Source organism: Plectropomus leopardus, chromosome 23 (genome assembly GCF_026936395.1).
Source record: "Plectropomus leopardus strain MGB_pleo_1.0 chromosome 23, ASM2693639v1, whole genome shotgun sequence".
NCBI classification, from domain to species: domain Eukaryota; kingdom Metazoa; phylum Chordata; class Actinopteri; order Perciformes; family Serranidae; genus Plectropomus; species Plectropomus leopardus.
Window position 1 is genome coordinate 20,382,242 of NC_142198.1, and position 24,167 is coordinate 20,406,408.

The window sequence follows — 24,167 nt, forward strand, 5'->3', positions numbered from 1 at the left end:
ATTAAATCCCAAAATAAATTTGCAGTCTGCCAGAGTCGTGATTTGAGTTTCTGTGTCGTGTCATAGGTTGATGACTCGGTGGTCGCCCAGAATATGCACGAAACGTTGCTCGAGGCCATGAAGGCTCTGAGCGAGGAGTTCCGCCAACGCAGCAAGTCTCAGTCGAACTCCGGCCCCGGAGGAGGGGCCACCGCCTCTAACCCCATCAGCGTCCCCTCGCGCCGCCATCACCCCAACCCTCCTCCCAGCCAGGTGGGCTTCACGCGCCGACCCCGAACTGAGCCTCCTGGAGGAGCCAATGGAGGAGCAGGGGTTAGCAGTGCCAACGCCTCTCCCACCCCACGCCACAGCTTCCCAAGGTCTCGCACCGCCAGTGACGGCGGAAAAGGTGATGACGGGGTAGCGGGGACCACGCCGCTCCAAGGGCCGTGCTCCAGCCCCTCCACTAACGGCTCCTGCTCCACCACGCCGATCCTCAGGTCAAAGTCCGCCCGTTCAGCCCCCACCACATCTGCTAAAACTCCTCATGGGTTGATGCGCTCCATCTCCACCCCGGCGCCATCCCCAGCGCCGAGCCTCTCCTCCAGCTCCGGGCACGGCTCTGAGTTTGGAGGAGTGACGTCTACAAGTGGCGGTCCCGGATCTGGTGCTTACAGCCGCGTTCCCTCCCATCGCGCCTCCGTCTCGGGCTCACCCAGCGACTACGGCTCCTCAGATGAATACGGCTCCAGTCCTGGGGATCACACGCTCCTCCCCTCACCGAGCCTCCCCGGGAGCTCTGTTGGGAGCGCTGGCAGCCAGTCGCTTGGCGAGGAAGGAGCTAACTACATCCTGATGGGCCAACGTAGCGGCAGCGGTGGTGGTAGTAGCAGTAACCAAGGGAGCTTGATGTCCAGCTCTATGCCAGCACCAGGAACACCAGCCTCGCAACCCCAAACCAGAAGAGTCCTGCGTCGCTCCTCCAGCCGGGAAAGCGAAGCTGAACGCCGGCTGCTTAGCAAACGTGCTTCGTTACCTCCGATGGCTTTAGAGAGGCTGGCGCCACGTCAGCGCCGAGCCGAGGAGCCGGCAGATGAAGATTCCGCAGATTACGCCATCATGTCCAGGAGCACCAGCCGAGAGTCCTTTGCTTCCACCTCCTCGTCCACACAGAGGGAACTGACGGGCGTCGGGTCCGCAGGAGGAGGAGGAGGGTACTTGGACGTGGCGGGGGAGTTCAAAAGCGACGGCGGTGGAGCGGCAAGCATAGATATCGGTGTGGACAATGGATACATGTCCATGCTGCCTGGGGTCACTCAACCCCCAGCGTCCCAATCATTGGCCGTCTCCGTCCCCGACTCTGATTCCAAACCTGCTGACGACTACATGGCCATGACGCCTAACAACAGCGTATCCCCGCCGCAGCAGATCCGGCCGCCACCAGCTTCCGACGGCTACATGATAATGTCCCCCAACAGCAGCTGCTCCCCCGACCAGCGCGGCGGTCTCTCTGGAGGGGCGTGGGTCGGCAGTGGCAGCGCAGACAGCCGGGCGGGTAGTGACTACATGAACATGTCGCCAATCAGCGCTCGCTCTGTAAACGGCAGCCCGCCTCCTACTGAGCACACAGGTCACTCAGAGACGAGTTCTCAACAACAAGCACCCAAAATGGTGTATTCGTACTACTCCCTTCCTCGCTCGTACAAGCATAACCCTTCAGCTGGACATTTTGATGATGGGCCAGGGCGAGGAAGGAGGCCCAATGGGAGCTGCAGTCGGGGTATGGGTGGCGGTCGGACTGTGGGAGGGCGTCAGGAGCAAACAGGGAATTCAGCAGTTGGACGCCACTTGTCCCTATCCTCTTCTTCATACTCGTCCAGCTCCGCCAGCAGCGAGAGCCTCGGAGAGAGTGAGGACCGAGCGGTGACAACCGGGGGAGCTCCGTCCAAAGACGGCAGTAAGCTCCAGCAGAGACGCGGATCTGGCGGATTGTCCAAGCAGGGGGGTCGGAACAGACCGGTGAGTCTGTTTGTCGATGTATCCAAGGCGAACACCCTCCCGAGGGTCCGTGAGAACCCTTTGCCGCCAGAACCGAAGAGCCCGGGAGAGTATGTGAGCATCGAGTTCAAGGGGGACAAGAGCAGCCAGAGTGGGGTTGGAGGAGGGCGTGGTCGGGGTCTCAGGCACGGTTTGTCTCTTCCTCATGGATCAAGCAGCAAGCACCCTCAACACAGACCAACTTCCTGCTTAGGGAACTTTATCCCGCTCTCCCGCAGCCCCTCTGCCCCAATCACGCCACCAGCTGCCTCGGAGTACGTCAACATGGACTTGGGCCCTTCTCCGTCCCCGTCACCCCTCTCCCTTACCCCACTAGTGTTCCCGTCTTTCCACACCCCTCCCACACCACCAGCCCTTGCTCATGCGCCCAAATCCTGTGATGAGGGTACGACTAGTACTCGTGAAGAGAGCGCTGAAGTGGCTGAGGCCCCGCTTCGGAAAAGCAGCGTCCCGTCAGAGTCCCCGACATCCTGCGGAGATTACACAGAGATGGCCTTCAGCTTGAACAGTAACACCGTCCCCAGGTCGTCAACAAGCGTCTCCCCCAAAGTCCCTTCCCCGACCAGGACTGATCCCTCCGTTCCTCGCGGTCTAGACTTCCCCCTCACTAAACCCGGACCCAACCCCGACCACGGGGCGAAAGTTATCCGCGCCGACCCCCAAGGACGCAGACGGCACTGCTCCGAAACCTTCCTCGCCCCGCCTTCCCTCCCCACTTCTACCTCCACGTCTTCTTCGTCCTCCACCGCTTCACTTTTTCCAGAGCACGCCCAAGCCGTGGCCCGCCGCCTCGGCTTCGAGAGCATGCTGTGGGGCAACGGCGCCGTCACCGATAACCCCGCTCAGTTCCCCGGACAGCAGCCACTCCCCGCAAACACTTCGTCCACAGAGCAAGGCCTTAACTACATAGACTTGGACTTGGCCAACAAAGAGAGCCCCCATTTGGGCCTGGATGGACCCTCAGGTAGTCAGGCCCCCTCTCGGCTCTTCTCGGTACTGGGTGGAGGGTCTGGGGTCGGGGGAGTGAGCGCGGCGGTTGGCAGCAGCAGCAACAGCAGCTCCAGCCTCAACACTTACGCCAGCATCGACTTCTACAAATCGGAGGAGCTGCGGACACATCAGAACGGAAACAAGGAGGGAACAGGTAAGAGTTTATCCTTTTAAAACTTTTTCTTCCTTCTTGCGTTATGTGACGTTATTCAGATGCTCCCAATTTTTTTAAATTGTTTTTAATTGTCACCTTAAAAAAAATATGTTTGCAGCAACCTTAACCATGACAAATAGAATTACCTGTTCGTATAATAACAGATTACAAAATAGTAAAAAAAAAAAAAGTAAAATAATAATAAATACATAGGAAGCTTATATTAAGCTATTCTTGATAGTTTGAAGAATCTCCACCTTTCTGATGTCTGAGTATGACCTTCTTTGCAGTGGTAATGGCAGCTTTTCGTAATTATTCAGATGCCTTTGAGATAAACCAGTGGAGCACAACCTCCCGTTTCCATCTATAATCAAACTTCACCTGGCGCCAAATTAGAATGCGGATGCCAGTCTGATCTGTATTATGCAGACAGTAATACAGATATATATGGTATTGAACAGCTGCTCTGACAATTCATAATAGAATAGAAAGCCTTTATTGTCATTGTACAGAATGCAACGAAATTAGGAACGCTGCTCCTGATTAGTGTAATAAAAACACACAGGATGACGCTGCAAAAAACAAAAACTTAATCCACAGCCAACAACTCAGGCTCCAAGATCGTAAGAAAAAAATAATTAAATTTGGACTAATCACTAGATTTGGAGTATTTATTGCTCTAGAATAAATGTAATTATTGCACAGGTATGAATGCATTGAATATATTTGATTTTCTAGGGATTGATGGACTTCTAAAAGCATGTGCACACTATATAGTTTATCTGAAGGAGCTCAAGGCCAAACATCTTATTGGAATATCAATGAATGTCAATATTCTGGAAATGACTATTGATCTGTTCAAGGTGTTTCGGTGTTTGAGTGCAGATTCAGGAGTGTTTGTTATATCTACAGGGTTCAACCTTTTTTTTGCTTACTCATAGATCAGCAATCTGCTTGCCCAAAGTCAAGCATTAATCAGGGTTCCTGCAGAGCCTTTAAAAGTCTTAAAATGCATTGAGTACAATATTTGAGGGTTTGTACAGTCATGAAAAACCCTGGAAAAATCATGGAATTTGTAAATAGAAATTTTCAGGGCTGGAAAAGTTTTTAAAAACTACACCCTGAAAGTTTTGAAAAGTCATAGAATTGTGTTCCAAAAACCTGTATAATAACACATGATGCGTTCATGGACTATTGGAAATGTGAAAATACAATGATAATTTCAATTTAATTTTTTTTGATAAATGATGTAATTTTGTTTAAAAAAAAAACATGCCTTGCAAATGTGCAGGTTTTCTTGTGACCAAAGTGAGAAATTTTTTTTAAAAAATGCCACATTTTTAAAGAAAAAAAATCACAATTTTTTTCTTCAGTTTTTGTTACGATAAAATTGACCTTTTTTCATTCTGAGTGGCATTCCTAAATTTAACTTGTAGGAACCCTGATTTTGTGAGTTTTCAAAAGCATGTAGCTTTAAAATGATGTTATGAAGGAAAATATGCAGTGAAGTAGGGTTGTTTTGTTTGTACGTGACTTCATGCATATTGTTTACTATGATTTGTACATCGATTAATCCAAGTAGAAAGCCCCCACCCCCCCCCACCCCCCATGGTCACATATTAGAGCCCATCCACAAAAAATTCTCCTTTTTGTCAGCAAGGGAGGCCAGATTTACAATGATCACAATGAATTTTCATTGTATGTATATATATTTCATACTGTGTGGGGCAATCTTCAAGCCGTGGGGGACCACCGCAGCTAAACAATGCCTCAACTAGGTCACTGTGAGACGTTTCCTCATAGAAAAACATTCTCTTTGAGCCACTGTCTGCACCAAATTGGCCTGTTAAGAAACAGACGCCTGCAGTCTAAGCAGATAGAGCAGCATTTAAATGGAGATGTGGATTTATATGCATCAGTAAAACACTCAGTAGTCTTACTTACCCTTCCACAGTGGGGCTCTTGTGATGAATGCATCCTGCCAAGCCTTGTTGTTTATGTAGCCTCTGCTAGCTTCCACATGATTTGCACCGTAGGTCGTGTCAGATTTAAACCTCATGGGTTTCTGCGGTAAACATTTCGCAGCCCGGCTCCACGGTTGGATTTAATGAAGATTTTAGAGGCATTTGCAAAAATTCATCATGGGATCTTGTGGCGAGTGCAGCACGGCTGAGCTCAACAGTTGGTTTTTTGTATTCCACTTATGGAAATGAACCATCAGTCTGCATCCATACGTCGCCCGCCGTGTCGGTTTTATTGGGAAGTGAAGGCCATGTTGATGGAAGCGGAAAGTGTATTTTAAAGAGGAGCTGTTATGCTCATTTTCAGGTTCATACTTGTACTTAAAGTTTCTAAAAACGCTTTTTTTTCCCCACACTGTCTGTGATTGAACACCTGTAGTCACGTTCTGTCTGAAATGCTCGTTTTAGTGCCTGTCTCTTTAAGTCTCCAAAAAGCTCACTATGCTGTGATTGGTCAGCGTTTCCGGGTTTTATGCATCTTGGCGTCTCTGCACCATCATTGCAGAAGGTATATGTTCTACAATGATGGTGCAGTAATCCTAAAAACATCCTAAAATCTTAGAAATGTTATCAATCCAAGAAACATCCAAGAATATCCTAAAACCCCAGAAACATCATAAAGTCCAAGAAACATGCTGATATCCTAGAAATAATCCTATAAATCCCATAAACTTCCCAAAATCATATAAATGGGCTGAAATCTTAGAAATGTCTTAAAATCCGAGAAACATACCAAAATCTGAGAAACGTCCCATAACCCGAGAGACATTCAAAAGTCCTAGAAACGTCCGAAAACCCTATAAACAGGCTGAAATCCAAAATCCGAGAAACTTCCCGTGAAACATCCCAAAACCCTATAAATGTCCTAAAATCCTGAAAACATGTACGAAGCTGCTGCGACTGGCCCCTGGCCTCCTGTCATTTTGCAAAAGTGGCCCCCAAAGCAAAACAAGTTGATGTACACTATGACATCATACTGAGCCAGAATAGAAAAAAAAAACGTACTCAGAGTATTCAGAATACTTCGAAACCTGCGTTTTTTGCCCACAAGGATCACTTTTTACGTACCTAATGTTTCTGAAACTTGTCCAGTTTTGACATGAGCTTTATTCAGTGTAAGATAAAGGACACAAAATAGGGAAGAGTACAATAGGCCACCTTTAAATACAAAGCGAGACCCCAGCGGGGCCATATGGGCTCTGGCTGCTGAGTATGTCAGCGGGGCAGCGTGGGGGAGAATGTTACACATTGGCTGTGAATGTTGAGATGGGGCCAGTGTTTCACTCACTCAGCTCTCAAATGCCTCTGTACAGTGTTCCCCCTCCTTTCATCCCTCCAGCCCGCCTCCCCCTCTTTCCTCCTGCAATAAATGATCCTTTTGTTCGGGTGTTTTTTGCCGCCTGGCGGGCCTCAGCAGGGCCGAGCCCCGGGACTAGCGGACTCTCCTGAAATCTCTTGCAGTCCATAATTTGTGCCCTTTTCTATCATTTTGATTCTATTTTTTTTTCTCGATTTGACCGCTTGAACTTCTTCACAATCTTTGTCCTCGTCTGACATCCAGCCTGACAGATTTTTGGAATTCCTCCCCTCCCTTCTGTTCACTACACACAACATTTTTTCACCAAAAAAACCCTCTTTGTCTTCACGCCTTTCGTCCTCCTTCCTTTTCACATTGTGTTTCACTCAACCCTCTAAAAGCTCGCAGACTTAAAAATAGATTTCTCCTTTTGCTCAAAAGCGAACAGCAACCAAAAAAAAGAGACAGACACAATTTTAAAAAAAGAAAAAATACATGTAGCGACCAATGCATTGGTTACTACGAGCAAAATGCAGCTTAGAAACGATTAATTATCTTGTCTGTGTGGATCCTGTGTGCTTTTTTAAGAGTCCTGATCTGCCTGTAATTACAGGGATGTTTTTTCCCCTCGACAGGAACCAGCATGTATAGGAGGAGAGCGTGCGTTTGTCTCAGGGGTGCATACTTTTGGCACTGAGGACTAAAGGCTAAATTTGAACATCAGTAGTGGGACATGTGCCAAAAACGATCCTATCTGACGCTGGTTATGTAATAAGCAATGTGTAAAAATAACCTCCAGTGATTTGGATAGTGAGGAAAAGCAGGGCGAGATAGTTCACTCCGAGTTTCATTTTTTTCATATTGAAATGAATTTTTAAAAAAAATACGCTACAAGAAATGTGACTCGTGTACAAATATCTCTGCAGGAGAAATGGCGCCTAAATTTGGAATTTTTAGGGCCAATCACCAAACGCAGAGCAAATAAATTCAAATTTTGAGGGCCTGATGGTGCTCCAAAAATCGCCACATTTTGCACATGCATCAGAATTTGAAAAAAATTACATCTGATGAAGTCCTTTTTGCACGGTTCATCTAAATGTAGGAAAATTGGGAGATTAATTTTTTCTTTTTTTTTTTGAGGTTGATTCTAACAGGATTGAACAACAATCTCTGAGTATTTTAATATGAGTTTATGTGTTAATGATCTGCTTTTTATGAGCGTCAAGTTCAGCCAAAGTGTGACAGACGGTGATGATGTGGGTATTTTTGTGCGTGTTGGCGAGCGTTGCGACCTTCAGCGGAGCGAAAGAGTGAAACATCTAGTTTATAATAAAGTGGATTTTTTTTCTGGACAAAATGTTAATTAAAATTAAATCAGCCACCGCTCCCACAAACCTCCTCCAGGAAAACCATGTGAGATCATTTTTATTATCCGTGCTTCCAGCTGTCACTTAACTTTATTTCTTTACCATCTGGAGGAGGGTGTGCGTGCGTGCGTGCGTGCGTGCGTGCGTGCGTGCGTGCGTGCGTGCGTGCGTGCGTGCGTGCGTGCGTGCGTTTTGGAGGTCGGTTCTTATGTGTTTCCGGTTGAGCCGTGATGCGCACTCAAACAGCGTTTGGATCTAAGCTTTAAATACATTTAACGCATTTAAAAAACTAAATTAAACTAATCTAAACTAAATGTGGGTTTGTTTTCCTTCGTTTCTGCATCACATGAACATTGTTGTAGTTCACAGAAGCGGGACTGTTTACATTTGTTTACTGTTGGCTAATTGGGTAAAACTCATGCATAACTGACCAATTGGATCAGTATCTGCTGTGTGTGTGTGTGTGTGTGTGTGTGTGTGTGCGTGCGTGCGTGCGTGTGTGTGTGTGTGTGTGTGTGTGTGGTGTTCTGCAAATATTTTCCAGTGTATTTTTCCCTTTTTTTTGGTGCTTTTCAATCCCTGAAACATGAGAAAATGTATTTATTCAAAATATGGGGCAAATGGCAATAAGCAACTTGGGAAGAAATGTCCAGCAAGTTGCAGAAAAATTAATAAAAGTTGACAAATAGTTTTCTAGAAAAATAACCTGCAGGGTGACGATCAGATATTATCAGAAAAGTAAGGGAAAAGTCCAGAAAACTTTATTTATATTTTTGTAATAAAATGTTTAATTGTATTTCAGGAAAAAAAAATTTGCACTTTCTTAAGGCTGTTTTTTGTCTTTTATTTTGTTTTTAAATTTTCTTTTTTCTTCATTTTCAGGTAATTTTTACTTATTTAGTCTACTTATTGTTAACGTGCTCATTGTCGTCTGTTTTTGAAAGAAATCAAACTAGTTTTCTCAGATTTCAAAGGGTTAATCTCTCAAAAAATCAGCCAGCCTGTGGTTTTATTGGTAAAGCTGCTCGGCTTCCTGCTCCAGTTGGCAGCTGGTTGGCACCTCCTCAAAGCCTCAGGTCAGGTGAGCCGAGAGGAGGTAAACATACTTAAAGTCAGAGAGCGGAGCGACCTGGAACTCAGCACATAACCAGATCCTGTCCGCAGCAGACATCAGCGGTGATGTGCAATCACTCCGCCTGTCTGTCACGCTGACAGTTTCTCTGTGAATGCTGGAAATTAAAGTTTTAATTTTAGAGATTAAAGAAGGAATTAAAATATCACTCCGGTTTGGCTACATTAAGACTGCAGACGAATCAGATTTATTTCTGAAAATCTGATTTTCATGACAGACTTTCCACATTAGGTGGATTTCCATTGCAGTTTCGTTCAAAACTTAAATGATATTTTAAAAATGGCGATAACTTCTCCTCGATAATATTCCAGTAACCATGGCGATGGATGTGCAAAACATAACAGGTTTATTTCTGCTGCAGCCACCGCACAAGCTGTCAATATTTTCAATCGAAGGCGACGTCGGCGTGTCATGGAGCGGTAACGGAAAGGCGAGCTCCTTATACGCAGGAAGTGATAGTCCACGTTTTCACAGAGGAATCTCGGATTAAAAACTTGAAAACTCGTCTGCTGCACCGTGTCCGAGGGAGCCGGTTCCTATCGACCACAGCATCATGTGACCTACAAAATCCCCCCAAAAAAGTGCTTCTATTGCAGTTTTTTGATATATGGCTTATTCAAAATGCCTGAAATACCACCTCATGGTAGTATAAAACCTTTTTATGCAATAAAAGGGAGTTAAAACTGTGGGGAAACCTGCTTTTTTACTGCAAACAAACCATCTACCTTGGGGTTCAAATCAATTAGCCTGCACCAAGGTTTCCAAAAAGTATAGTTATTTTTTTGCATGCAGGACAAATGAGAGCAAAAATGTGATAAATCAGAACTCTCCTTAAATTATTTAGTCATTGAACTGACTTTATTTTGTATCCACATTATAAAAACTGCACGTGCATTCACTCCTCTGCACAAAACAGTTTTTCTGTCTGCGTCTGACAGGCTTCTCTGGCTCTGAGTGTAATCTAGGGCAGCACTCAGTTAGACTAACAGCACTAGTAGTGTTATGTAAAACACAACCACGTGGACGGGACATGACCCCCCCGACAGGGTGAGGCTCAGGGCAGTCTGTGTGTGTGTGTGTGTGTGTGTGTGTGTGTGTGTGTGTGTGTGTGTCTCTGTGTCTCTGTGTGTGTGTATGTGTGTGTGTGTGTGTGTATGTGTGTGTGTGTTTGTGTGTACTCGGTTGTTTATCTGTTGTGCCTTTTTAACCTGGTTTGTGCCGTGTGCAGGATGCAGACTGAGCTCTGCAGACTGAGGCTCTCAGTCACAGTGACACACTCATATTTACGCGTGTGTGTGAATGCGCACAGATGTGCAGCCAGAATAGCAGCAGTGAACTTATGGAGGACAAAAAAAAAAAAAAGTCAATATTTAACTTTTAAAGGTGCATTGCATTTTTTGTCCGTTTATTGAGAAATTGATTCTTATTTTTATATCAGGGGAGTGTGGCCCCTTGTGTGTGAGTGTGTGTGTGTGTGTGTGTGCACGTGTGTGTATGCAGCTTATCTTGCAAACTACTGGACCAGTCAGCCTCATATTTTGTGCGAGAAAAGAATGAAATTCTTAACATAGTCATAGGATACAGCTGCACGCTTCAAGTACTTCCGGTGCATTTGCGTTACAGTTTGGTTGCATGGCATTTTTACAAAATTGCAAAGTAAACAAATTTAAAATATCTTTATATGGTTGTGATCATAATTCCACATAGCGCAGCTTTTTTTTTTAAAAAAAAAAAAATTAAAATAAGCAAGTTAACAAACAGAAATGTCTTTAAAAGTTGCTCTTGATTCCACTTTGTGCAGCTTTTTTATTTCAAATAAAATAGGCAAGTAAAGAAACTAAAATGTCTTTAAAAATGGCTAACAAATCCAGTTTGTACAGCATCATTTTTTTTTATTATTTTTTGTTTTTTGTGGAGTGGGGGGTTATAAAATAAGCCAGTAAACAAACTAAAATGTCCTTAAAATTTGCTGTCAATTCCACTTGCAGCATTTGTTTTTTCAATAAAAAAGTAAACAAAATCAAATATGTCTTTAGAAACTGCTCAGTTCCACTTCAAAGTAGTGTTATAGCTTAACTGTAACTTTCTGTTACAACAACAACAAAAATGGTCAAATTCCACTTTTTACAGTATTATAGTAAAACTAGTTCACTTAAAATTAACAAAAAAAAAAATTTCCGTTTCCATTTTCAACCTCAAGATTTGAAAAATCTTTCCGTGTGAGCCAGATTTCGCCTTCTAGACGGTTGTATAATTGACTGTATGGATGTGAAAAATAGGACAAGATGGGAGGTGCCCCCCCTGCTGCTCATGATTACATAATCCATATTTACATGAAAATTAGCTTGAATTTCTCTGCACTGCAACTTTGATTCATTAGCCTAATTACAGCATGACACACGGATTTCCCCCCCAGGAGGATGCCGAATAACTGCTTAGATACACGAGGACAGCAGAGAATAAAGTTAGAGTAAACAGAAGCCATATTCCTGTGTTTATTTAATATTTTTCCACATATTTAGGCAGGTTTCTTTGGATAACGTCACTTTAAGGAGGTTTGTTTCTGTTAAAGTCGGGGACGTTCAGTTCTCTGAAGTCCGCTTTGCTTTGTTTGGGTGGTCTGTTCAGGGAGTCACCGAACTCGCACCGCACATAGCAACAACTCCGCTCTGTTTGGGTTTTTGGGGGGAATGTTGAAGGTTGTGTGTCCGTCCTCACCGCACACACACACACACACACTCACACACAGTTTATTAGAGGACTCGAAGGCTGAGGCGTTTTTTCCCATGTGATGAGGTCACCTGCAGCAGCATCGTCTCATTACAGGCCCCCGTCTCTGTCCAAGTAGGCGAATCTGAGGGCTAAAATAGTAATCGGAGTTGAACGCTAACACACACACACACACACACACACACACACACACACACACACACACACAGAGCTTTGTGATGGACGGTCGAGCTGTCACACACACCGCTGCAGACCGCACATGAAGCCACTTGAAACTGTAGAAAACTCCTGGTGCTTTATTCTGCTCTCAGCTGTACACTGTAAAAAATAACCCACTGCTTCATCTTTAGGGTTTTAGGATGTTTCCTGGATCTTGAGATGATTTTAGGACATTTCTGGAATTTTAGGACTTTTCTAGGATTTTAGGACATTTTTAGGATGTTGGGATGTTTTTCACATGTGCGGACGTTTCTCAGATTTTAGGGTGTTTCTTGCATTTCTAGGATGTTGGGATGCTTCTAAGAGTTTAGGACATTTTTTGGATTTTTGTACATCTCTCGAATTTTAAGATGCTTCTAGGATTTTAGGACATTCTTAGGATTTTGGGATGTTTCTGGGGTCTTGGGACCTGGGAGCCTCCACTGGCACTTTTTATCATAAACTAACTCTGTTTTGATGCTGTTTTATGCCCTCTGACACCTTTTGTATACTAACAGTAAATGTTGAGCTTTTTGCAAACCTGTGTGATAGAAGTTTGTTGTGCAGGCGTCGACGACAGCTGCAGCAGCTCCACAAATCTCTGTGCAGCCACATCTGGCGGCATCATGGAGATCCACTGTGCTGTGTAAAAACAATGTGCTAAATACATAACAGGTGCTGCAGAGTGTCATACAGTCAAAATGTAGTCGCTTTTTATGTAACAGTTGGATTTTAGTGAAAAAATGTGAGCTTTTGCAAGTGCACAACGTCTATAAAGTTCACAAAAGCCCTTTTGAATAAACTTTATCCAGACAGTTTTTGACATGAACACTTTGCATGTCAAAAAAACTGAAAAAAAATACAGTGTTAGTGTGTATGTTTATCTAAAAGGCCACCAGGTTCCAATAGAAAACATGCAACTGCTTGCCATGACTGTTGCTCATCTTGGCTTTATAGTACAAGTAGTTGCATCAGTGTGGGCGTGTATTTCGGATAGTAGTGAATTCATAAAAAACAATCAAGGAAGAGCTGGTTTTCGTTTTATATCCATGAATTTGAATGGGGATGCAGGATATTGCATTTTTGCAGATATCAGATAGGCATTGTCCAACTCATTCTGGCCGATTCTGATATATGCACATGTATTTTTCCACCAAATTGCAGAGAAGTTGCTCCTGTAGTGGAATTAACATGTTAAATACGTTAATTTTCTGCTTATTTATGTCGTGATGGCCCACTGAGTGCAGACTGGAGCTGCAACGATTCATCCATCTGTGGTCAAACATTCATCATATTCAATAGCTTGAGTAACTATAAAAATAATAGAAAAATAATATTAATACACAATAGCACAGTGGTTTTTTATTATGCTGCAGACTATCAGTTTACAAAAGTTGAATTTACTGATAGATGACAAAGTGTTGACCCGTAACAAAATTGATTAGATTTCTTTGTGGAATATCAGTTTCCAAACATAAACTGCATATTTTAGGAAGCGCCAGTGTTTTGTTTAGTGGTTTTATCAGTCGTTCTCTCTTCTGGGAAATCCAAACAGTAGCCACTGTCACTAAAAAGAAAAGTTTAAGTCTTCTTTAGTGGGATTTATGGCAAAAGGTGGTGACTGACTTTTGCCCTCATTAGGGAGTGATGTTGGGACTTGCCTTTCTCTGTGTGTGTGTGTGTGTGTGTGTGTGTGTGTGTGTGTGTGTGTGTGTGTGTGTGTGTGTGTGTGTGTGTGTGTGTGTGTGTGTGTGTGTGTGTGTGTGTGTGCGTGTGTTGCCTTAGGTCCACTCTCTCACAGACATAATCTTCCATTGACTGCAGTGTAAGGGAGAGGAGGAAATGGGTTCTGCACAGTGAATAGAGACTAAATCTCTGCTGTGTCTGTGTGGATGTGAGTGTCACGCACATTATGGTTAATAAACACTGAACTAAAAACTAAAGATTGAGGTGTGAAAAAGGACTTAACAGAAAATTAAAAACAACAACAAAAAAACAACTTACTGTAGAACAAAAGCAGAAACTAACTGAATCTGAATCTTGTGTACAATAAATCAATAAAAGACTTTCGTAAAATAGAAAGAAACATGGAAAAATATAAGGATGGGGAGCATTGGTGCACATGTATTGAGACTGAGCTGTCTGCATGACTGAGGGTCAGTTACCCTCACGAAATATATTACTTGTATTGTAATGTTTCTAAATACCCTAAATCTTGTCCCTGACAAATAGATCACATATTATTTAAAAAATCCCAAATTAATACTGAAACTAGTAAAAACTAAATTAAAATGAAAATTTTTTTATGCAATAAAAGTTAAGCTGAAACGAGCAAAGCAACTCTGGAAAGTAATTGAAACAAAACCCAGTCAAAAAAAAAAATAAACAAAAAATCCCCAAAATAAACAAAAAAACAACAACACTTCTAACAAAATTCAAAACAAGATTTTTTAAAAAAGACACTGCCTAAAAAACAAAAACTAATTTGCAAAGCAAACTAACTTTAGAAACTAACTGAAGCTCAACTTAATTGAAAATAAAATTTAAAAAAAAAGTTTATATATATATATATATATATGTATAGACTAATTAAATACGAAAATAGTGCACTTAGAATAACTAAAAAAAATAAAAAAATCTGAAAAATGGACACAAATTGAAAAAAACTATAATAACTAGTGTGTATGCGTCATCATGTAGTCTTTTGCATTTCTTGATATAGTTCAGTTTTCAGCTCTGAACTGTAACGCTGAGCCGTCTAATTCTCGCTCTGTCTTCTGCCTTTGGATGGAAATTTTTCTCTCTGCAGATCTCTGCAGATATTTACCATCGCTGCTGCATATTTGCCTCCATAGTATTAGTATTTGACTCATTTCGGCAGACATCAAAGGGCCTTTTCATGAAACGCTGTTGACTCTCAAATATTGAAGCTGGACGCGGTGGAAAGCGCGGAGAATGGATGAGGATGCTTTTCAAGTCTTTTTACAGAACAAAAGAGGCAGTGAGGAGAAAAGTGATGATTGACAGGTGGAGGAGGAGGAGGTGGAGGAGGAGGAGGAGGAGGAGGAAAAATAAAAACTAGATATTCCTAAACCGAGTCCAAAAGAAAAGTTTAATTCAGTTTTTCTTTTTTTGCATTATCCTGTCAGTGACAAAAACATTTAGAAAGCGGAAACAAGGAAAATAGACCCTGTAACACCCACAAACGTAATAAACCACAAACGTAATAAACCACAAACGTAATAAACCACAAACACGATAAACCACAAACATGTTAAACCATAAATGTAAAATAAATCTGCAGTTTTTAATGTAATAATCACACAAATGTAATAAATTTGCCACAAACATAAAAGCTGTTGCCTTCTATAAACACCAACATTTCCTGCAAATGTCCAGAAAAGACATCTTCATGACGTCCAGAAAAGACATCTAGACTATGTCCAGAAAAGACATGTATATGACGTCCAAAAAAAACATTTATACTATGTCGATTTATAAGAAATCGATATGAGTGCACAGTATAGATGTCTTTTTGGACGTCATATAGATGTCTTTTCTGGACATTTAAATTTCGTATTATGTTTTGTAGTATGTAACTGCTTTTTTGGATTTTTTTTAACTTTTAAAAATGAGAGAGAGAGGAGGCGTGCAGTCGATGTTTAACGAACGTGTGTGTGTCGTGTGTTTGGCGCCTCTGACGTCTCGCCCGCTCTCTGCGTCTCTCACCGCGCTGTTATCGCTCGCCTGGTTCTGTTTCCACTCGCTCATCTTCCCGAGTCCTTGACCGGAGCTGCGTCACCCATCTCCCACCTCATGCCAACATTTTCTAAAGCACACACACTTTTGGATCTTTCTGCTTGGTGTGTTTCGCTGACAGTTGCAGGATGTGTGTGTGTGTGAGTGTGTGTATGAGTGTGTGTGTGAGTGTGTGTGCAGCGTATTCACGAGGTCACGGCGCGAGCAGCAGACCTGAGTGGCTTCATTCTTGAGCTTGTCACATGAAGAGCAACAGATCAGCGGATAGGACAAGGGGTGTGTGTGTGTGTGTGTGTGTGTGTGTGTGTGTGTGTGTGTGTGTGTGTGTGTGTGTGTGTGTGTGTGTGTGTGTGTGTGTGTGTGTGTGTGTGTGTGTTTAATTCCAGTAATTCCAGCAGCCGATGGGGGGTCAGGTCTCGTTTCCGGTAATGTAACAGACACGAGCTCGACTCTGCAGTATCGCTTACATACTCACGTAGACGCACACACCTACCTTATCTATTAATGTTTTATCGCTGGCTGAAGTTAAACACAGATGTCCGCACTTCTCTTGTGCACTCCACCTTTCGGACAAACACGGGCTGATTCAACACTGTGAGGTGTTCGGAAAGTCGTCCAACTGCAAAAATATTTTAAAAATTGCAAGTACCTCAAATCTATAGATATCACGCTGCTGTAAGAGCCAAACTGTTTCTGGATTTTTGATATCAATATTCCAGACTTTAAGAGGTTAATCTGCTGATATTCTCTTTTTTGGTGTCCTGATTTGTTGTTTTGTCTATAAAAGTGACGTCTTTGAAGCAATTGTTTTGTCAAAGAAACACTCCCAAACCCAAATATACAATCTGGAACAAGGCAGTGTTTTGCATTTTTGCTTAATCAACACATCAGCACGGGTCAATGTGCTATCTGCTGGAGTTTGAGTTGTTTTGCTCTGTTTTGTTACATAAACACATTCTCGATAAGGATTCCTCAGATTAGAAGACGTTTGTGTGGTGTGTGAACTGATTGGGACATTTCACTGTTACAACAAGACTAGGTCAAAATTAGGGGTTGTCTTGGTACTCCCGAAGGTATTTTTTTAATATCGTCATAAATGCAGGCACTTTTTATGAAATTCATTGTATGTAGTGGGCAGCACGCACCACCAGTGGTGGATGGAGAAGTTACAGGACTGTAAACAGTCGGTGGCCAGCAGGCAGAGAGACACCGTGGAGAATAATGCATTTTTTACATCTAAGTAGGTAAATTACGGATTTATTCCGATTTAAAAAACAAGTGGAGAAGGCAACGAGACATGGCCCCAAATTAGCATGAAATTAGTCAAATAATAATGACAATGAAAATACAAAAAAAATTATTTCATATGTTTTATTGCATTTTTTTCTGTAACATAATTAATGTTTTGAAAGAAATCATTTTTTTTAGGTTTCAAATGGTCGAAAAGCAGCACAAGAAAACGGTGTTAATAAAATCACTCACTGCTCTTTTTTTTAGCATTACAGCCCTCACTTACCCGTGTGTGTGTGTGTGTGTGTGTGTGTGTGTGTGTGTGTGTGTGTGTGTGTGTGTGTGTGTGTGTGTGTGTGTGTGTGTGTGTGTGTGTGTGTGTGTGTCTGGTGAGCTGCCTGGCCAGGCGAATGGTAATTAGGTAGTAAAACCACGGCTAATGACTCAGTACTCTAGTCATGTTTTGACTGACTAGTGCCTTATTTACATGCATTTGGCACACACACACACACACACACACACACACACACACACACACACACGAACACAGTAAGCAGGGGAATGAATTGTATTGGCCAGTCAAAGAGGCGCCGCCGGACAGACTAAATGTGTGTGTGTGTGTGTCTGTGTGTGTGTGTGCGTGTGTGTGTTTGCGCCATTGGTTTGGAGCTGTCATTGGCTGTGACAGAAAAGCGTTTGATTACCTGCGCATGCTTGCTTTTTCGATCCTGAAGGCTTGAGTTAGAAAGTCTCGAATTGTGTGCGTGAAAACACACACGAGTCACACACACACACACACATGCATGCACACACACACACACACACACACACACACATAAACACAAACACAAACCTGGAGGCTGTCATGCTCTTAATAAGAAAAGCTGCGACAGATCATTTGAGCCAATCACCTTTCAGGAAGCAGGGATCAGCCAAAAGCTCCTCCACTAATGGCCAAAGTTACCTTCACAGACCTGGCTCTGGGCTGCACACACACACACACACACACACACACACACACACACACACACCTCCCGTCTCTTTTGTGAACACACAAAGCCCCTCTGCCCCACCATGCCTCTCTTTCTTCTCCTCGTCTTCCTGTCTTTTCTCTCCGTTTTGTTTCTTTCACGCGGGACTCTTTTCCTTCTCATAATCACGTTCCACGCATTACGGCGCTCTCAGTTGGGCGTGTGAGCGGTTTTTCTGTGTACGTGGTGTTTTCTGCTGGAATGAATGAACCTCCTGGTTGGTTCGCCGTGTATGGAGGCCATACATCAGTTGCAGCGCGCAGATACTGTAGCGTGTTGTTTTAAGGTGAAGGCGAGGCTGAAGCCTGAATGTTGCCCTCATTGCATAACGCATACTTTGTGTACATATCAGAGGCTGAATGTCTGACTTATTGACTTATTGCTTTGTCAACTTGTGTGTGTGTGTGTGTGTGTGTGTGTGTGTGTGTGTGTGTGTGTGTGTGTGTGTGTCGGCATGCTTGTGTTTCTTTGAAGCAGGAAGAGTTTGAGAAAATGCACTTGTCGAAACTTACATGAAAAGATTGATACCACTTTTGCAGTTTATCCTGAGGATAAAAATAAATATTATGTGTACTTAATCAGTCCTGGAAAAGTTTTGAAATTTGTCCGTGTTGTACAGTTGTGTATGTACAGTTAAGTAGGCCGATATTGGCTTTTCAGGGCCGATACCGATTATTAGTTGTTGATGAGAACGATAGCTGATATTTTGAAACAATATTCGTTTACCGTAAAAATGAAAATCTTTCTGTCAGTATTTAGAATTTGGAATATAACAAACGCCAACACAAAACTTTGTTTAAAAGCCTTAAAAAAAAGGTTTAATTAAAACTAAATTGATCAACATCAATTAAGTTTTAGCAACTTTTTTTTATAAACTTCAGTGAAAATTTTAATTAAAAAAAATGAATAAATAAAAATATCTACCTGAGGTTTTACAAAGTAAAAGTTCCTCCCATGCTGACACTGTGAGGGGATCACCAAAGTCAGTACGATTCATCGTGTGGTTGCCATGGATACGCACACCAAATTTTCACAGAGGTCCATTCAACAGTTGTCGAGATATTGCAGGCGTTAACAAAAGTCCTGGACCAAAAATCAGGTTACAGAAGTTCCTTCACTTTACAGTGTGTGTGTGTGTGTGTGTGTGTGTGTGTGTGTGTGTGTGTGTGTGTGTGTGTGTTACTTTGGCAGTGTGTGAGCTCTCAGTGTGAGTGTGATCCTGGCTACAGAGCGCTGATTGTGCGCTGTGGTATGGGATGTATGCCGGGCTCGGGGAGCGTCGGGCGCTGCCTAAAAGAACTGAGCAGCCACCCACCAACCTACCGGGGTTACTGAGGGCAGAGAGGAGGAGGAGGAGGAGGAGGAGGAGGAGGAGGAGGGAGTGTTTCACACACACTTCTTCTTATTTGTCCGCTTTCTTCCCTCCTCCTCCTCCTCCTTCCTCACACTCTCCCTGGAAAACATCTGAGCTTCTCTTCTTGCTTTATTTGAGTTTTTGTGTGCTCCCCGTCCTCTTTTCTTCTCCGTCTGTCTCCCATATAAATTCCCCCGCCGTCTCTCTCTCTCTCTCACACACACACACACACACACACACACACACACACACATTTCTGCTCCGTCTCAGGTGATTGTACTGATGTCAACACCGCCACAGTGTGTCTCCCCACGGCTCCGCCATGATCTGTGTGTGTCCGACTGTGTGTGTGCGTCTGATTCGGGGCCGTGGCATCGCTCAGCTGCTGCTTCCCCTAACTGGGTTTGTCTGTAAAGAGCTTAACGCCGGTGGGCGTTGGAGAGCACTAAGCTGATTACCGTCTACTAACGAGCCACTTCTCACATGGAGCCTGTGTGTGTGTGTGTGTGTGTGTGTGTGTGTGTGTGTGTGTGTGTGTGTGTGTGTGTGTGTGTGTGTGTGTGTGTGTGTGTGTGTGTGTGTGTGTGTGTGTGTGTGTGTGTGTGTGTGTGTGTGTGAGATGTTTGTTTGCGTGGCAGTACATATTTGTGTGTGTTGCGTTTTGAGGCCGGATGGATCAGGTGCAGCAGGATTCAGGGGATGAGACGAGGTCACGGTTGGTGTTGGGGTCAGCTGAAGTGCTGACGGGGACAACAGGGTGAGAATCCGGTTAAGACTCCTGCAGAGGGGTCAAGTTATTCTCAGAGGAGCCCACTTGAAATCCCTTTTTCCCACTTGGGATTTTGCAAGTGAGGTCTTGATCTGACGGGGCTGTTTGGACTGTCTCGATGAAGACAGTTAAGACCAGACGATGATGAAACGAAGGAATGTCTAACGTAAATACAATAACAAAATCACTGAAGTTTTCTGCACGATAATATCAGCATGATGTCACTATCACTATCTAAAATTAGATATCTGAGTCAGCAAAAATGCTGATTTTTAAATTTTTTTTAAACATGTATTTATATTAACAAAATGAATATGTACAAAACATCAGGTACAGAGCAACAAGTGTGTTAAAAATATGTATGAAGAATATAAATGACAAAAATTAAACAGATAATTAGACAAGAAATGAAAATGCATTTAAATAATGGTAAGGGGGGACATGTGACAAAAATGGCAAAAAAAATAGATTTTAATGAATTTAGGGCTTTAATCTCCGAGAATTTCCAAGGTTTTATTTATTTATTTTAAATTTTGCTAATTCACCATCTTCATCTCAGTTTTTTTTTTTTATCTCAGAGAATATCAAGGTTCTTTTTTTTTTGTATTTTCTTTTTTTTTTCTTCCTGTTAATTTATCTTTTGATCTCAGAGAATATCCAAGTTTATTTCTTGTGATTTTACAAGATTTTTTCCCCCTGAATATCACCCCTCTGACCTATTACCCCTGGCTTAGAATTTATTTTTTCTTTTTTGCCTAATATGCTGTCGTAAGAATGCTCTCCCGTTGCGACTCTTTCTTCTTTCACATCTGTTTACTGCTTCCAATTATTCCTTGACTGTAACTAATACAGCTCGCAGACAGAACACAAAATCTTAATTTACCTTGAATTAATTTTAATGAGCCACAGATGATTAAATCTGCCAGCTGCAGTTCACACTCTTCCTTTGCCCTCTTAAAACTCACTCAGCAGACAGTAAAAACGACATTATAACCAACAGGAATGCTGAACAATCAGAGCAGATTTTGCAACAGTTGATTTTTACTTCAAATAAAAGCAGAGGTGGTTCGCTGGCAGATGTTCATAATTACCTGCCGTGATGGTTGAAGGTCAGGCGGGTCAAAGGTTTGGACTTTATGGTGGCAATAACCCGAAGTCATCATGCACTTTATTTATGTTTAAGAGTAAAGTAGAAGGTGCATAAACTGATCCTGCAAACAGGGTTCCCACAGGTCCTTACAAAGTCAGTGAAAATTTAATTAATTAAGGCCTTAATTCTTATTAAAATGTCTAAAATTATTTAAAATCAGTGCGAAAAATGTTTCATTTTCAGCATTTTTAGGTCATTTCTTGTTTATATAATATCCAAATATCCAAACAATTAGGGGGAAAATGTCCAGAAAACCATATTCACAATTCTCATGATTTTATATGTTAAAATATTTACAGAAAAAATGATAAAATATATAAAAAAATAATGACATATATATTTTTTATTAATATTTAAAATTATTTACAGAAAAATATCTATAATCACATATATGTGTATAATCATATATTCTGTAAATGTGTGCATGTATTTTCTTTGCAGCACTTGTTTATTTTATTTTTTTAACTTTTTTATAAATTTTATTTTGTTTATAATTTTTGGGTCACGTCTTGTTAAGTTGCTCATTTGCCTTCTCTACGTGTTTTTAAAAAGAAAGACCAACTTTCTCAGGTTTCGAAGGGTTAAATAGGCTTTAAATCTAACTTGCTGTAAGCTGGAGGCACCCTGGCTGCAAAGTTAAGTTTGGAAATTGGATGTCTGAGATCAGAAAACTGAGGATCATGTGATTTTTAAATTTTTTTTTTTACATCACACCGATTGCTCAACTGTGGCCGCCTGGAGGGAAACTATAGACTAAACACACAGAGCTGCATTACCTAATCCTGACGCATCGACCAGGGTCCACGCTCCCTGCAGCTCGCTGTGATCAGGAAGCCGAATCGACAGAGTCGGGACTGCACAACATTCTCCAGTCTGCACACGCAGAGTTTAAGATTAACCCTCGACTGTCCCCCTGTGCGACATGCAGCCCCCCGCCCGACCTCCGATATGTGGTGATTGAGAGAAAGAACAAACAGTCCTTCGAGCCGCCTTATGTAACTCATCAGATCGAATGAAGGAGCCGTGATGTTTGCTCACTGCTGCCATTATTGGACTGAGAGCGGTCGTTAACCTTTAGAGCGCTGCCTCACCTCGACGTCACCTCGCCGTCAGCGCCGCTAACCTGGGCCTCAGTGTTAGAGCCAACAGCTTCCTGTGCTTTGCAGGGCTTTCTTTATGATTAAATTGCCCAAATTGCAGAGGGGCACAGGATGTTTGTGTGTGTGTGTGTGTGTGTGTGTGGAGTCTGTTTAACACATAAGACTGGAAATGTTTTTTCTTGGGATTAACCCTTTGAAACTTGAGCAAACTAGCTTTATTTCTTTCAAAACTTTGGGGAAAAAGGAAAAGAAAAATGAAAAAAAAAAAAAATATCTGTTGTCTTATAGATGCTCTGTAAAGTTTTGCACCTGCTGTATGCAGTGTGTAAACTCATAAAAATTAAAATTTAATTTAAAAAATATTCTTGATGAAAAACATTACTTGAAATTGGTAATAAGTGCAAGAGAATTACTTGATAAAATGAAATTAAAAAATATTAAATTTTAAGAAACAAAAAAATGTTTTAAAAATTATATGTGGTAAAATAATTTTAATGTGCACTTTTAATAATTATATATATAATAAATATATATTTTCCCCCAGTTTTGTTCTGATGACTGGATATTTTCCCTAGCTTTTGAAAAAATAGTTGATTTACCAAGCAGAACTGTCAAGTGTTTGCTCTCTCACGTGAGAATTTTAAATTATAACCCTACCTCGTGCATGTGCTGCTGTCAGAGCCCGTCGACGTGCATCTTAAATGTTTTCATCTTTATTTATGCTTCACGGAAACTTAATGTTCTGTTTGTGTCGTCCAGGCCGACGCGTCTCTGGAATCTGCAATTATAACGTCCACTCTGCACCTCTTAACACAATGTTCCCTCTCCGCTGCGGGCGTCACGGCGCCTCACCAGAGCATTAAAAAGGCGGAGGAGAGGAAATGAAATTGTGCACAACTCTCCTGTCCGCTTATTAGTCATACGCGGTCAAGAACAAACAAGTGGAAATAGCATGTGGAGGAGATGCGAGCACTATATCTGTGCGTGCACGCTCTGTTTACCGTCCCCGCTGATTTGCCATTAATGAAATTGTTTGTATTCATGACCAGTTGTCATCCAGTGGTGCCGGAGCAAACGTGACGTGATTTTGTTTGCACGTGGACTGTATGTTTGGAGCGGGTGGTCGTCAGCAAGTGTTCCTCGACGAGGACCGGAGCCGAAGGCTTTTTGGGCAGAATCTGAATATGAATCATCCGCACCTGTCGAAAACAACACACAGAGCGAGTGATGGGGGCCGTGCGTCATCGTGCTGCTCGTTTACATGACGCGGGGACCTTTTGTCCGCAGGGATCTTATTGATGCACCTGTGTGAGACAAAGAGTGTCGTTACAGTGAAAAATACCACGTTGCTGCTTGCTTGTGTGTCTGTGTGTGTATTTCTTGTCCAGTCATGAGCTGTAGTAATGTGCTTGTGCAGCGATGACCACTGTCGCCTCGCTGCCCAGCTCTGCTCCACACACACACACACACACACACACACACACACACACACACACACACACACACACACACACACACACACACACTTGCATGCTTATTTCCCCTAGGCTTGCGGTGCATTGACTCATGCATTACGCACACGAGCAGCGTGTGCTGTTGTTGTGCCATCTGACACTTGCACCCGCGTCTCCATTTAGGTCGCTTTAGCTGCAGTACTTTTTCTGAACTTTTTTTTGAGGGGGTTTGAGAAGTCTTCAGTCGCGTCCGCCGCCGTCAGAAAACCACCCGCAACATTTAAGGGGCTCATTTACTCCAAATCACAGCTGGACATTGTGCAAAAACAGCAGCCAGGGGCCAGCAGGTCCATGCATAACTCCAGGATTTTAGGACGTTTCCAGGGTTTTGGCA

At 42.7% G+C, this 24,167-nt stretch overlaps 1 protein-coding gene across 2 annotated transcripts in view; it reads left to right on the top strand.

Moving 5' to 3' along the window:
* LOC121939025 (insulin receptor substrate 1-B) overlaps positions 1-24,167 on the top strand; it is an 81,574-nt gene that overhangs the window by 21,590 nt on the left and 35,817 nt on the right. For both annotated transcript variants that reach the window (XM_088073961.1, XM_042482175.2), the window contains exon 3: positions 67-3,181. In XM_088073961.1, coding sequence (XP_087930087.1) covers positions 67-3,181 — 3,115 coding nt within the window. The remainder of the gene's footprint in view (positions 1-66; positions 3,182-24,167) is intronic.